General features: G+C 49.2%; 2 protein-coding genes across 4 annotated transcripts in view; one reads left to right on the top strand and one right to left on the bottom strand.

Moving 5' to 3' along the window:
* The window catches only part of SLC7A6 (solute carrier family 7 member 6), a 36,506-nt gene extending 31,238 nt beyond the window's left edge, over nucleotides 1–5,268 (top strand). For all 3 annotated transcript variants that reach the window (XM_040982487.1, XM_040982486.1, XM_040982488.1), the window contains 3 exons: nucleotides 1,649–1,798; nucleotides 1,916–2,099; nucleotides 2,528–5,268. In XM_040982487.1, coding sequence (XP_040838421.1) covers nucleotides 1,649–1,798; nucleotides 1,916–2,099; nucleotides 2,528–2,622 — 429 coding nt within the window. In that variant the 3' untranslated portion in view covers nucleotides 2,623–5,268. The remainder of the gene's footprint in view (nucleotides 1–1,648; nucleotides 1,799–1,915; nucleotides 2,100–2,527) is intronic.
* Nucleotides 5,269–6,959: 1,691 nt separating this feature from the next.
* On the bottom strand, nucleotides 6,960–11,665 carry SLC7A6OS (solute carrier family 7 member 6 opposite strand). Its single transcript, XM_040982485.1, has 5 exons — nucleotides 11,467–11,665; nucleotides 11,143–11,394; nucleotides 9,151–9,357; nucleotides 8,180–8,294; nucleotides 6,960–7,681 (listed from the first exon to the last, which is right to left on the bottom strand). Exons 1-5 carry the CDS (start codon nucleotides 11,656–11,658, stop codon nucleotides 7,554–7,556), a joined length of 894 nt encoding a protein of 297 aa, XP_040838419.1. The 5' UTR covers nucleotides 11,659–11,665; the 3' UTR covers nucleotides 6,960–7,553.
* Between the last annotated feature and the right edge of the window lie 1,118 nt (nucleotides 11,666–12,783).

Below are 12,783 nucleotides of genomic sequence, written 5' to 3'. Positions count from 1 at the left end.
CCAGCATCCCTTATGAATTCCAGCCACTGTGTTTCTAGTCCAGCTCCCTCCTTGCTGATGGCCTGAGAAATGAGCAGAGGAATGCCCAAGTCCTTGGACTCCTGCACGTTGCAGACTTGGAAGAAGCTCCTGGCTCCCAGCTTTAAACCAGTCTGGCATTGGCCTTTGCAGCTATTTGGGAAGTGAACCAGCAGACAGATCATCTGTCTCTCTCTGTCAGTACTCCTCTCTTTAATTCTGCCTTTCAAATAAAAATAAATTTTGAAAATATATTTTTTTAAGATTGATTTTTCTTGGAAAGTCAGATTTACAGAGAAGGAGAAACAAAAATCTTCCATCTGCAGGTTCACTTCCCAAATGGCTACAATGGCCAGTAGCTGAGCCAATCCAAAGCCAGGAGCTAGCAGTTTCTTCTGGGTCTCCCTTACAGATGCAGGATCCAGAGCCTTTGGTCCATCCTCAATTGCTTTCCCAGGTCACAGGCAAAAGCTGGATGGGAAGTGGGGCTGCTGGGATTAGAACCAGCACCCATAAGGGACCCTGGCCTATGCAAGGCAAGGACTTTAGCCACTAGGCTCTCATGTTGGGCCCTCCTGCGAAGGAGACCCAGAGAAAATTCCTGGCTCCTGGCTTTGGATTGGCTCAGCTGTGGCCATTATGGCTACTTGAGGACTGAATAAGTGGACAGGTCTTCCTCTCTGTATATGTGACTTTCCAAAAAAAAAAAAAAAAAGGCATGAAAGTTTTCTATCCATAGACAACTGACCAAGCTAGGGGGTACATCTTCTGGGTCTCCCACATATGTGCAGGGTCCCAAGGTTTGTGGCCATCCACTACTCGTTTTTCAGGCCACAGGCAGAGAGCGGAATGGGTAGTGGAGTAGCCAAGACATGAAAGAGCACCCCTATGGGATGCTGGCAACACAGAGCAGAGGATTAGCTTGTTGTGCCACTGTGCTAGTCTCTTTTGTTGATAATTTGATGTAAAAGGATAGGTACAGGAAATTCTATGTTTATGAAGTTGAAGCAAAGCGGACTTTATTCCAGGACTCCAGTTCTATTATTTTTTGTTTCAATTTTTATTGGAAAAGCAGATTTACAGAGTGAAGGAAAGAGAAAAATATCTATCTGCCGGTTAACTTCCCAAGGGACTGAAACAGCTGGAGCTGAGCTGAGCTGATGTAAAACCAGCAGCCAGGAGCTTCCTCTTACATGGATGCTGAATGGGAAGTGGAGCAGCCAGGATACATACCAGCCCCTGTATGCAATACCAGTGTGTACAAGGCGAGAATTTAGCTGCTGAGCCATTGCGCCAGGCCCGAGGATTCTAGTTCTTGACCAGTCTGGTACAATATGATTCCTGTTGAAGTGGGTGCGTTGAGGGCTTCCCTGGCTGCTTTTGGAAGGCAGAAGAAACCTGATGTGCACTGAAGTGTTTGCAGGGGAGGCATTGAGAGTAGGAAGACCCCAGTAGGAGAGACCCTGTCCTGAAAGTTCCTGTGGAGAAGGAACCTAAGTCATGTCGGGGTCATTGAAAAGGACCAAAGGCAATCAGGCCAAGCTGTGCAGACCTGCTGCAGTCAGTGGCAGTCTCCTGGGTGGGCTGTTGCAGGTGATAGCTGCTCACCCTCTCCATGCTTCTCCCACAGTGTGCCATGGCGCTCATCTACCTCATCGTGGAGAATGTCTTCCTGCTTATCAACTACTTCAGCTTCAGCTACTGGTTCTTTGTGGGCCTCTCTGTTTTTGGACAACTCTATCTTCGCTGGAAGGAGCCTGAGCGGCCCCGGCCTCTCAAGGTCAGCTGCTGTGTGTTGACCAGAAGGAGTGGGTCAGGGTCAGCTTCCAGGATGCCTTCTTGCCTGTGCCTCTTCCCTCTTCCTGCCTTCTTTAATATCTCACTCTTTGCATTTCAGCTCAGCCTGTTTTTTCCCATCGTGTTCTGCATATGCTCCGTGTTTCTGGTGATTGTTCCTCTCTTCAGTGACACCATCAATTCCCTCATTGGCATTGGGATCGCCCTTTCCGGGATTCCTGTCTACTTCATGGGTGTTTACCTACCAGAGACCCGCAGGCCACTTTTTATACGGAAAACCCTGGGTGAGCTTCTCTTCTGTTACTCACTGGCTATATGTGTATGGGGAAGGGACTGGAGGTGGGAGACCAGTGGCTAACAGCTTCCCCCAAAAGCTTGTGATTTCCCGAAGGCTATGAAACTTAGCTTCCCCATGTGGTTTCTCTTTGGTCCTGACATGGTTACTTTAATTCTACTGTAGTGTCATGTGTTGGAGTGTAAAACACTAGCACCTGACAGTGTAGTCTAGCTGGGAAGACAATGAGTCATGCGTTAAGCTGTGGCTGGCCCTGGGGCAGAGGAAAGTGATGTTGGGGATGAGGCACAATGCCTGGCATGGGCTATCCAAGGGACAGATGGGGAGAGATTCTGTGTTTTAATGAACATTATGCTATTCAGGTTAGGGCTGTGGTAAAGTGTTTTCTTAAATTCTGTGCTTCTGTATTTCATTTAGCTGCTATCACCAGAGTCATCCAGAAGCTGTGCTTTTGTGCCCTGACCGAGCTAGATGTAGCTGAAGATAAAAAGCTTGAGAGTAAAACTGACTAGAAGCCTGAGGTGACTTCCCTTGTCTCCTGGAAAGCTGACCACCTGTGGCCAGAGCCACCAAAGTCCAGATTACAAGACTTTGTGGGTCCAATCCTGAATTAAAGGAGCCTGTTGACCCACATAATATAAGGGGGCTTAGGGCCAATACTCACTCTCATTGGTAAGCTGTGGGCAGAGACTTGGGGCCTGGGACAGCCTGAAGGTTGGGACTTCAGTGGGTGGGTGAGTGGGATGAGATTGGGGATCAGGGGATGGTCATTGGTTTTGCTGCTGGTGGGTAGGAGCAGCCCTGACAGACTTACTTGGTAAGTTGCAGTTGAGGAATCTGGACTGCTGGGTTGATCTGTATGGATGTTGGTTTCTGGATTGATCTTGGAACCATGAGTGTATACAAAGGTGCTGCTTTTGAGGGAGTTTCCACTGACAGGTCTTAGCACCCTACTCTGAGGCATGAAATGCTGTCCTGTCTTCCTGTGCGCCACAGCTTTTCCCTGGGAGAGGGTTATATTCCTGCGGGTGGTGGGAACAGGTGGCTTGTTTCACTGATGCGGGTGCAGTGAGTCCCCTCTGCCTGAGCTCTCCAAGAGTTCAGCTGCTCTGGAACGTGACAGCTGCTCTGGAATTCCACACTCAGACAATAAGCCTGAAAGGCAGAAGTTTCTTCAGGGTCCCAGAAGTGGCCATCGAATGTCCTGTCAAGGTTGGCTCTTTGTTCTGCATCTGTCTGCTCAGGGAGCCACAGGATCTCACTATTGTGTAAATTGGTTCTCTCCTTGAGGAGCCTGCTTGTCTGGATTTGCTTGGATTACATTTGTACTTGTGGTCAACCTCCTTAAGATGAGCTTCCTGGTTAGAGCCACGTCTCTTCATCCCTGAAACAAGGGCTGAGGGGAAACCTGCTCCAGCTGAGGGGAGCAGCTCTGCAGCTAACTGGACCTGTGCCCACTGCCACCAAACTCCTGAGCGTCATTTTTTATTGATATTATTTAATCCAGAACAATTCTGGCAAAGCGTTATGTTCCTTTGTCTATGGGATGCAATAGAATCAACTGTGTGTCAACACCGAGTCCCTCTCCCCCGGAGGCATCTCTGTAGCAAGGCCGATTCTGACCAGTTTTATGCTCAGTGTAGCGCAATGTAGTTGAATCTCATTTGCAAAGGCGAGAACCTCAACCATTTCTTTGCTCATGTACATGTTATACTTCAGATCACGTTACAAGCAAGTGGCTCTGGTTCATCAAGGACAAAAACTCATGAGTCATAAGTTTGGTAATATTGCTGTTTTGAAGGATAATCCTGTTTTACTTGACACTTGGTCTCTGTTCTAGTTGATAGTCAATCTCCAGGCTTCTGGTGTGAACCTTAAGAGGGTTGAAACAGAGAGGGCTGAAACTGCTGAAGTTCAGGTGGATCAGCTGGATCCTTTCAGCTGTCAGTGCTTGGAGAACATCTCATGGGCCCATGTCATCAGAGAGCCCATTCCTTTGGGAGCTGATGTGAGAGCTGCTGTGCAGGCCAAAGCAAGCCCACCCTGGTGCTACAAGTGGCCGTTTTCTGTTCCGAAAGCCTCTCGCCAGGCTGATCTCCTGTGTTCCCAGCACCAGGGTCTGTTTACACTCTGAGCCACCTGGTGTAGATCATCGGGATAGCACACTCCTGTCCTTACCTCCTCTGGCCCCTGAAGTCTGGTGGGGCTACAGTCTCAGGAAGAGCTTTGTACTTGTCTGGACTCTTGTTTTTCTCCCTGTGAAGATCAGTGAAGACTTGGAGAAAAGCTGCTTCAGTCTCCCTCTGCACCTCAGCTGACTGTATGAGTGGAAGTAACCAAGTCTGGTACTCAAGATTGGGCTTTAATGCTCAGTAATGGACTTCCATCATGGGCAGGAGGAGGGCTGCGCTGGATTCTACAGTTCTGTCATGCCCCCAAATACTGTCATCTTGGGCCCAGAGAACCTGCAGGCTTCATAGGTCCTTCAGTAAACTCCTGGACCACTGTTATCCATGAACCTGATCCTATTACAGACAGGGGAGTAACTCTGGTATGTCCTTGCTCAATCAATAAGACTTAAGGGAGCCTGATCATTGTTGCCTTTATCTGAGGGCATGCATCCGTGAGAGCATGGGTAGACATTCCTGCTGTCACAGGTTGGGGATTTGTGCAGCAAATCCTGACAACAGGGGTCCTGAACAAAGACTTGCCTCAACATTAAGATGATTTATGCTCAGGCCAAACTGGCACCTATCCCAGGGCTCCTCTAGAGCTAATCCTTTTCTATAGTGTATACCTCAGGGACCCTGACCCTGGCTTTAGCTAATAACCAGCCATTTCCCGGAATTTACTGCCCTCAAGTGGCACCTAGAGGAATCATGGGACTCATACTCCAGGTGCACCCTGGTATTTGGAGAGCCTTGTTGCCCTTATTACTGGATCAATGAGAACATTCTTCCCCCTGGGTGATCAGTGAAAGCCGAAGACTCCCTACTGAACTCAAGCTTTTTGACAATTATTTTCCATCAGTTCTTTCATGTCTCCTTAATTCCTTCTTCTAGTGTGCTAATCAGTTTGCAGTGGGAATGGTTTGTGAAATTGTGAGCCCTATAATGTTGGCAAAGCTAATGAATACATAAACAAAAATGAGCACATTATAATGGCTAGAGTGTGTTCTTAAATCCTTCATTATTCTGCATACAGGAAATTAAGATGACTAGTATTAGATATTGAAGTTGCAGCTTGTTATTTCCAATGCTTACTTGTACCTGTGATTAGGATGGGAAAATAGCCTGCTGGTTTTAATTAGCTTCAGTCATATGGTCTGAACACAGAACTGCAGGTTTAACAGCTTTGCATAGGTCAAAGCTCACAAAATGGACATAAAGTAGAAGGGCTGGTAGAGGTAGGGTGAAGTAGAATCCTTAAAATGTGGCATGTGGAGCCAGCATCCCACTTATGATCCGGTTCCCACTTCTGCTCCACTTCTGATCTGGTTCCTTCCTACAAGCCTGGGAAAATAAGATGGCCCCAGTGTTTCAGCCTCTGCCCACCCATGTGGGAGACCGGATTAAGCTCCTGGCTTCAGCCTGGTGCAGTCAGGGCCATCCGGGAAGTGAATCAACAAATGGAGATTTCTATCTCCTTTCTCTGCAACCGACTTCCAAATCAACACATAATTTTCTTTAAAAATGTGGCAAGAGGCTATCTAATTCACCTTTCCATAATTAAGACACACATGGTCACAGGGGAAGATGATGTATCTTGGTTTGAAGTGAGGTTTTGGTGTTTTCTTTAAATTTATTTGAAAGGTAGAGAGGTTCTTATCACTTCCCAAATTCCCAAACAGTTGGGGCTAGAGGCCAGAGCCTCCTGGAATTCTATCTGGATCCTCCCACAGGAGGTACCCAGCCACCTGAGCCATTAGCGTTGTCTTCCAGGATAAACATTAGCAGGAAGCTGGGATGAGGAGTGGAGCCAGGGCTTGAATCCAAGCACTCTGAAATGGGATGTAGATGTCCCAAGTTGGATCGTTAATGTTCATTCTGAATTGGAGTTTTGTCTCACCAGACCTGTGTTATCTACTGCAGTAGCTGTGAGTCACATGTAGCAAGTAAGGAAAAACTCAGCTTCTTCATGTACTGCTCACAATTCAAGCACCCACAACCACACGAGGGGCTGCTATTACAAAGTCACACAGAGTACATTCATTTTGCTGCATTACATGCTACAGAATAATGGCAGCTATGCTTTGGAAAGCAGTAAGGACACACTTTGTTTACAGGAGATCTAAGTTCTAGTAACAAAATTGATCCTGTTTGGTTTTGTCAAGTGCTGTGAGTAGAAACATTTCTTAATGAAATCTAAGCTGAGGACGTGCTTTTTTCTTGCTTGCCTTGCTTTTGGGTCCTTGAAGTCCAAGGTTAATTCTAAAATATTGTATCACTACCCACCCCTTCCTGTGCATATGAAGCATGTAAGAAAACATCAAAGATTCCAATTTAAAACATTTGAATTAATTCTTTTTTTGGGCCTGGTGTAACAGCCTAGTGACTAAAGTCCTCACCTTGCATACACTGGGATCCCATATGGGTGCCGATTCGTATCCTGGCTGCTCCACTTCCCATCCAGTTCCCTACTTGTGGCCTGGGAAAGCAGTCGAGGACAGCCCAAAGGCTTGGGATCCTGCACCTGTGTAGGAGACATGGAAGAAGCTCCTGGCTCCTGACCAGCTCAGCTCCAGCTATTGTGGCCACTTGGGGAATGAACCATTGGACGGATGGAAGATCTATCCCTCTGTAAATCTGACTTTCCAATAAAAATAAATCTTTAAAAAACATCTTGTTTCTACTTTCTCAGTCAGTTTTTATTAAACAGAGTATCACATTCATACATATTGTTCCCTGACAGCCTGCTACAGAACAGTCATTATAGCATCATCGGAGTCCAACGAGGGAGACAAGGCAGCTGTTGAAACCTCCCTCAGTTGGGGCCAGTGCAGTGGCTCAGCGGGCAGTGATTCTAGTCCTGTCACCTAGAGCCTCAGAGTTGCCACAGTTGACTCCTGTCAAAAAGTAACAGCCTTTTACCAGAAGCAGGCAGCCTGGTCTCGGGGGAAAGCAGACTTACTGCTGATGAAATAGGAGCCTTCTTCATTTACACTTCAGCACAGAACAGAAATGGCCAAGGAAAACGTCAAGGCCAGGAAGCTAAAGGAACCTTCACTCTTGTGCCTAAGATCGCAGGATCACCTTTAAAGGGGCCCTACTATTCAGCGGAAGACAGTTCCTTAGCATACATATTCACCATGGTAAGGTGTTGCTCAATTATTTTCCTTCTACATGTGCAGTTAAGAAACCAAAGATGTCACCAGAACAGGTAACACCATAGTCCTGCGGCCTCCACAAGCCTGTGTCGGAATCTCAGGGATGTCACAAAACTGTCAATCTGAGTCCAGGTCATGGGGACCGTCATAGCCAAACTCCTTCTGCACATCCAGAGGGTACTTGTTCCACCTGTGCCGGCCACTGCTGCCTCTTTCCTCCTCGCTGAAGCTGGATTCATCAGAGCCTAGGAGACACCAGAAAGAGAGCCTATCATCTTCCTTCTCAAAAGGTCTATTATTTTACTTGCTGAATAAAAGAAATTCAGCAAATAGAACAACTTTTCTCTATTTGTTATAATTGTAATCTTATTGTAGCATTTCTTTTTATGTTTACTGGTATTTCCCTAGTAGAATATTCCACCAAGGAGTGAATGTCTCCTGTTAATAGACACCAACGACTTCTTTGTGTAAGTCTCCAATCTTTCCTTACTGGAGCCAGATGTGTGACTTAACCCCTACGAGGAAGCTGGCATTTTCTAGAAACATAAGGAGGCTTCAAGTGAAGTTGTTGAAGACTCATAGCTAGGCAATGACAGAACTAAGGATTGGAACCTGGGCCTGATGACATGACACCTTCAGCAGTCCCCCCAAGAACACTGCTCAATGGCAGAGAAGGAAAGCTAGCTAAGTGTATGTCAGATTTGGATCCTCCCAGTCTCTCCCTACCCAGGGCTGCCACCCACCTCTGGAATCCTCATCACTGCTCTCCTCCTCTGGGTACTCATTTCGCCAATTATTTTCACTGTTCTCATCATCTTCATCTTCGTAAATGTCTTCTGGTTGTTCATCATCATTCACCTGCACATCTCAACACAAACGTGAGTCTAAGTGAAAATTTTAGGGTTACATTCTGGGGGAAACCATTAGCATACTGCCTCAGGGAGACACCCTGCAAAGATGCCATGCGAGAAGAGCAAGGCTTGGCGTTAGTTTGACTCCTACACAAGAAGCTCCAGTCCTCTACAGCTATGAGGGGGAGAGCAGTCCAGAGAGACCTAGATAAGGATCTAGCTCTTCTGATGTGATAGGCGGACCTCCACCAGAAGTGACTACAGAGTAGAGAGGACCAGTAGCTCTGAGGTTTGGCAGTGATCTTCAAACTCCCGAGGGGTCGCAAAGTGGGAGACCGATTAGAGCTGATAAGAGCTACAGGAGTGCAGCAGGGGCTGTTCAGTGCTCCAAGGCAGACACCTGACTCTGAAGCTGATTCCAGTGCAGCTGCCTCTCACGATGTGAGTATGACAGTTCATCCTTTTAGAATTTATGATTTATGGAACCAGGATGTTAGACCCAAAAGCCTTTGTTCTCATTCATGTTAAGAACTTCTGGTTTCATTTATTTTAGTATAAGGCCCTATACATACTCTTCCCCTACTCTCCCTAACTGTGGATAGCTAATAAACAAAGACGATGTTGTAGACTTTGTAAAAAGATTCCTTTAGAGCAAAAATTATAAATATAGATGCTCTTTCACCAAAAGTCCTGCATTAAGCATACTTAGGGTCTTAAAGGTGTTTAGAACAAAGTTTTCCTTTTAACCAAGGGTAAGAAGAACTAAGAACAATGTCAATCCAAGGTGGAGCCCAGCAGGGAAGCACCCTTCCTGGAAGGAGAACTTAGGTTGCCACTGGCCCCCATCCTCACGGGTGCCTTACCAGCTCACACTCCTGGCTGTAGGGCTGCACAGAGAGGATGTTCTCAATCCAGCCTGGTGTTGCTGTTTCCAGGTAGTAAATGTCATACACGTAGTCTTCTTGCTTTTGTTCCTCCTGCTGCCTACCTGCCGGTCCAGCCTCAGACAGGGTCAGTCGCTCCCGGATCAACTCTACAGAATTGCAGAGGATCACATCCGGGTCAGATGTCTGCAGAGAAAACGCAGGTGACATGTGCATGACCCAGACCATAATTATTCCAAGAGGAGGAAACTAAGAGTTGGATGCCAGAAACTTCTCTGTGGTACTATGTTGTGTCCAAGATTTATTATGCCCATGGGTAGCTAGTCTTAATTAGTGTATGGTTCTTCTGAGACAGAAGCCTACAAGAAAGCCGCTGCTTTTACTGGTTTTCTGAGTTCCTCTGAGGGAGCCTCTCCCCTTGAGGATGCGCAAGCCGTTAGCAGCACATTCATGATGGATCTTGAAATGGGTCTGTGCTTTGTGCTCTCCAATATGGGATGCCACTGAAAGAAGGGGTGGTTTTAGCTGTGCCACAATGCCAGCTCCTCTTTGCATTTTTAAGTTTTTCTGTTAAATGATACTTGATTTGCTTAAAATTTAAATGCCAACCGAAAAGAGACAACTTCAATCTCGGGCAAAAAGAATGTCATTAATTGTTATTTCAAAAGCAGAGAAAGCTTCCCTGCACCGGTTCACTCCTCAAATGTCTGCAATAGGCTGGGCTGAAGCCAAAGCTGGGAACTCAGTCTCCCACATGGGGAGCAGGGATCCCAGTACTTGAGCCATCATTGCTGTCTCCCAAGGATCTGCTGAGCAGGCAGCTGGGACCTGGGAATTCTGGGATGCGATGTGGACATCCTAACCACTAGGCTAAATACCACCTCATTGTTAACTATAAAATCTAATTTCCTTAGATTTTAGCATGGCTTTAGACCTAAACACCATTAATAAGTTTATGTCAGTTTTGGATTCATGTATTTAAAAACAGACCCATGGGGGTCAGCCTTGTGCTAGAGTAGTAGGTTAAGCTGCCATATACCTGCATCCCTTATCAGATGCCAGTTGGAGTTCTGACTGCTTTCTTCCAATCCAGCTCCTTGTTGCTTCTGTTAGACTTGGATGGAGTTCCTTTTCCTAGCACCTGGCTTGGACTTAACCCAGCCAGGGTTGTGGCAGCCATTTGGGAAGTAAAGCAGCAGATTGAAAATCTCTGTTTCTCTATGGGCTGGAAAGCAGTCGAGGAAGGCCCAAAGGTTTGGGACCCTACACCCGTGTGGGAGACCAGGAAGAAAGAAGAAGCTCCTGGCTCCTGATCAGCTTGGCTGGCTGCTGCAGCCACTTGGGGAGTGAACCAGTGGATGGAAGATCTTTCTGTCTTTTCTCTCTGTACATTTGCCTTTCCAATAAAATAAAATAAATCTTCAAAAAAAGTACAGATTACCCGTAACTGATGACTGATACTCAGAATTAATTCCTTTGCCACCTTTTAATCCTTTTTATCTGCTCTATTTTGATCCCATGATTCCTTCGTCTTTAGTCAAGATGAAAAGCAATGTCATCAAAAGCACATTTATGTATTTGAAAGGCAAAGTGACAGAAAATGGGAGAGATGGAGAAAGTGATCGTTAGCCCACTGCTTCACTGTCCCACCGTGCCCAAATGACTGGAGCCCGGAGCCCCACCTGGGTCTCCCACGTCGGGGGCAGTGGCCAAGTTTTTGAGGCAACCTCCCCAGGCTTTCACAGGCCTGTCAGTGCGGACATGGGTTGGCAGCGAAGCAGCTGGCACCAGAACCACCGGGCCGCCAAGGCGCCGGCGGGACTGGCAGCGGCTGAACTCGGGCGGCCCCACGGCACTGTCACCGCACAGCTCGCGGCCGTCCCCGGGAGAGCCCTCCATGCCACGGGGCCAGTGAGCTTCTTCAGCAACCGCCACCCTGCCCCGGCAGCGCCCGCCCCCGAGCGTACTTACCCGGCAGGAGTCCGCCGCAGCCTTCGCTTCTCCCTCCTCGTGGACCAGGTCGAGGAGCTGGAAGTCTGCGTCCGGCGCGGCCTCGGGCTCGGCGCCGGCGGCGCTCCCCAAGGCTCGGTGGCTGCAGACCACCCGGTAGCGGCCCTCTCGGCGGACCTCCCGAATGGACGCGCGGAGATCGCGGCGGATCCGCTTCTGGCTGCTCCGCGAAGGGCGCAGCGCCTCGCGCAGGAGGTGCTGGACCGGCTGCTCCTGAGGAAGGCGACCGGGTCAGGGCGGCCGGTCCCAAGATGCCCTCCACCACCACACCTCCCCGACCCGTACCTGCGAGCGCACAGTGGCCACCAACTGGAAGACATTCTTCTCGGCCGCTCTCTCTGCACCTTCCCGTCCCTCCGAGGCAGCCGGTTCGACCACGCCGCCGCGGAGACGTTTACACGCGAGGACAAGGGCCTCGGCGGGCTCCGCAGTGCGCTTCCGCTTAACGCGCAGCACCGCCATCCTCCCGGCCTCCATAGCGGCGCGGCGCGGAGCACTGTGGGAACGCGGGGAATGCCCTCAAGTGGCGCCCTAGGCCCCGCCCAGGCCCCGCCCTCTGACGCACGTGCCCCGCCCCCCGCACGCCGGCCGCGGCGACACGGCGGCGGAGGCGGAAGCGAGGTCCGCGACGCGCGAGGCGGGTGAGGTGCTGGGTCGACAGGCCGGTGCGGGGTGCCGTGGAGGCCTCGGTGCACTGCGCATCGTGTCCTCGGACTGCGGCGGAGGGGCCTCGCGGGGGCGGACTGGGGACGCCAGCGCGCGTCCCTGTGGGACCTCGGTCCGCGTGGAGCGCCCCGGCCCGCGGGCAGGTGGGATGTCGGCGGTTCTGGGCCGACGGCGGGGCACGTCTGCGGGAGCGGGCTCACAGCGCTCCCCTCAAGGCCGAGCGAGCCAGGCCCCGTCCTTGGCCCCCGCGACGGGCCGCCAGCCTTCAGGGAACTGCAGTCACTGTTCTGAGTAGTTAACTCAGAGTAGTTTAACCTGGCTTGTCTGGGAGACTGACGTTTAAATGCCCTCTGTTAAAAAAAAAAAAAATTCTTCCCATTACTGTGTTCACCTGTTTGGAACGCAGTATAGTCCCTATTACTGAAGGCCCCTCTGTCCTGTTTATAGTGTCCAGTCTCTTAACACAGTGCCTGCGACCTACAGAAGGTGCTTCAATGTGGAAAAGAGGGGGATGGCTTCCTAAATCCGACCACTAAGATTTTAGGGTTTGTCTGTGTGGATTTCATTCATTCTGCTAAGGCTGGAGCTGAGCTGATTGGAAGCTGGGTCTCCCGCAAGGGTGCGGGACCCAATCCCTTGGGCTATCTCCTACTGTCCCAGCCACCAGCAGGCAGGTGGATTGGAAGTGGAGCCACTCAAACAGTGCCAATATAGGACGTCCTTGACTGCTTTCCCAGGCCACAAGCAGGGAGCTGGAAGGGAAGCGGGATCGCTGGGATTAGAACCCATACCCATATGGGATCCTGGCATATTTAAGGCAAAGACTTTATGCTGTCGCACTGGGACCCATACATTTTTTTTAAAAAATGTGTTTATTTGCTGGAAATTTACTATCCACTGGCTCACTTCCCACGAGGTTTCAGTGGCTGGGACTGA

This window comes from Ochotona curzoniae, unplaced genomic scaffold (genome assembly GCF_017591425.1).
Source record: "Ochotona curzoniae isolate NIBS_2020 unplaced genomic scaffold, NIBS_Ocur_1.0 contig_3622, whole genome shotgun sequence".
Lineage (NCBI taxonomy): Eukaryota > Metazoa > Chordata > Mammalia > Lagomorpha > Ochotonidae > Ochotona > Ochotona curzoniae.
Note: the sequence above shows the minus strand (reverse complement) of the source record. Positions and strands in the feature narration are given on the sequence as shown.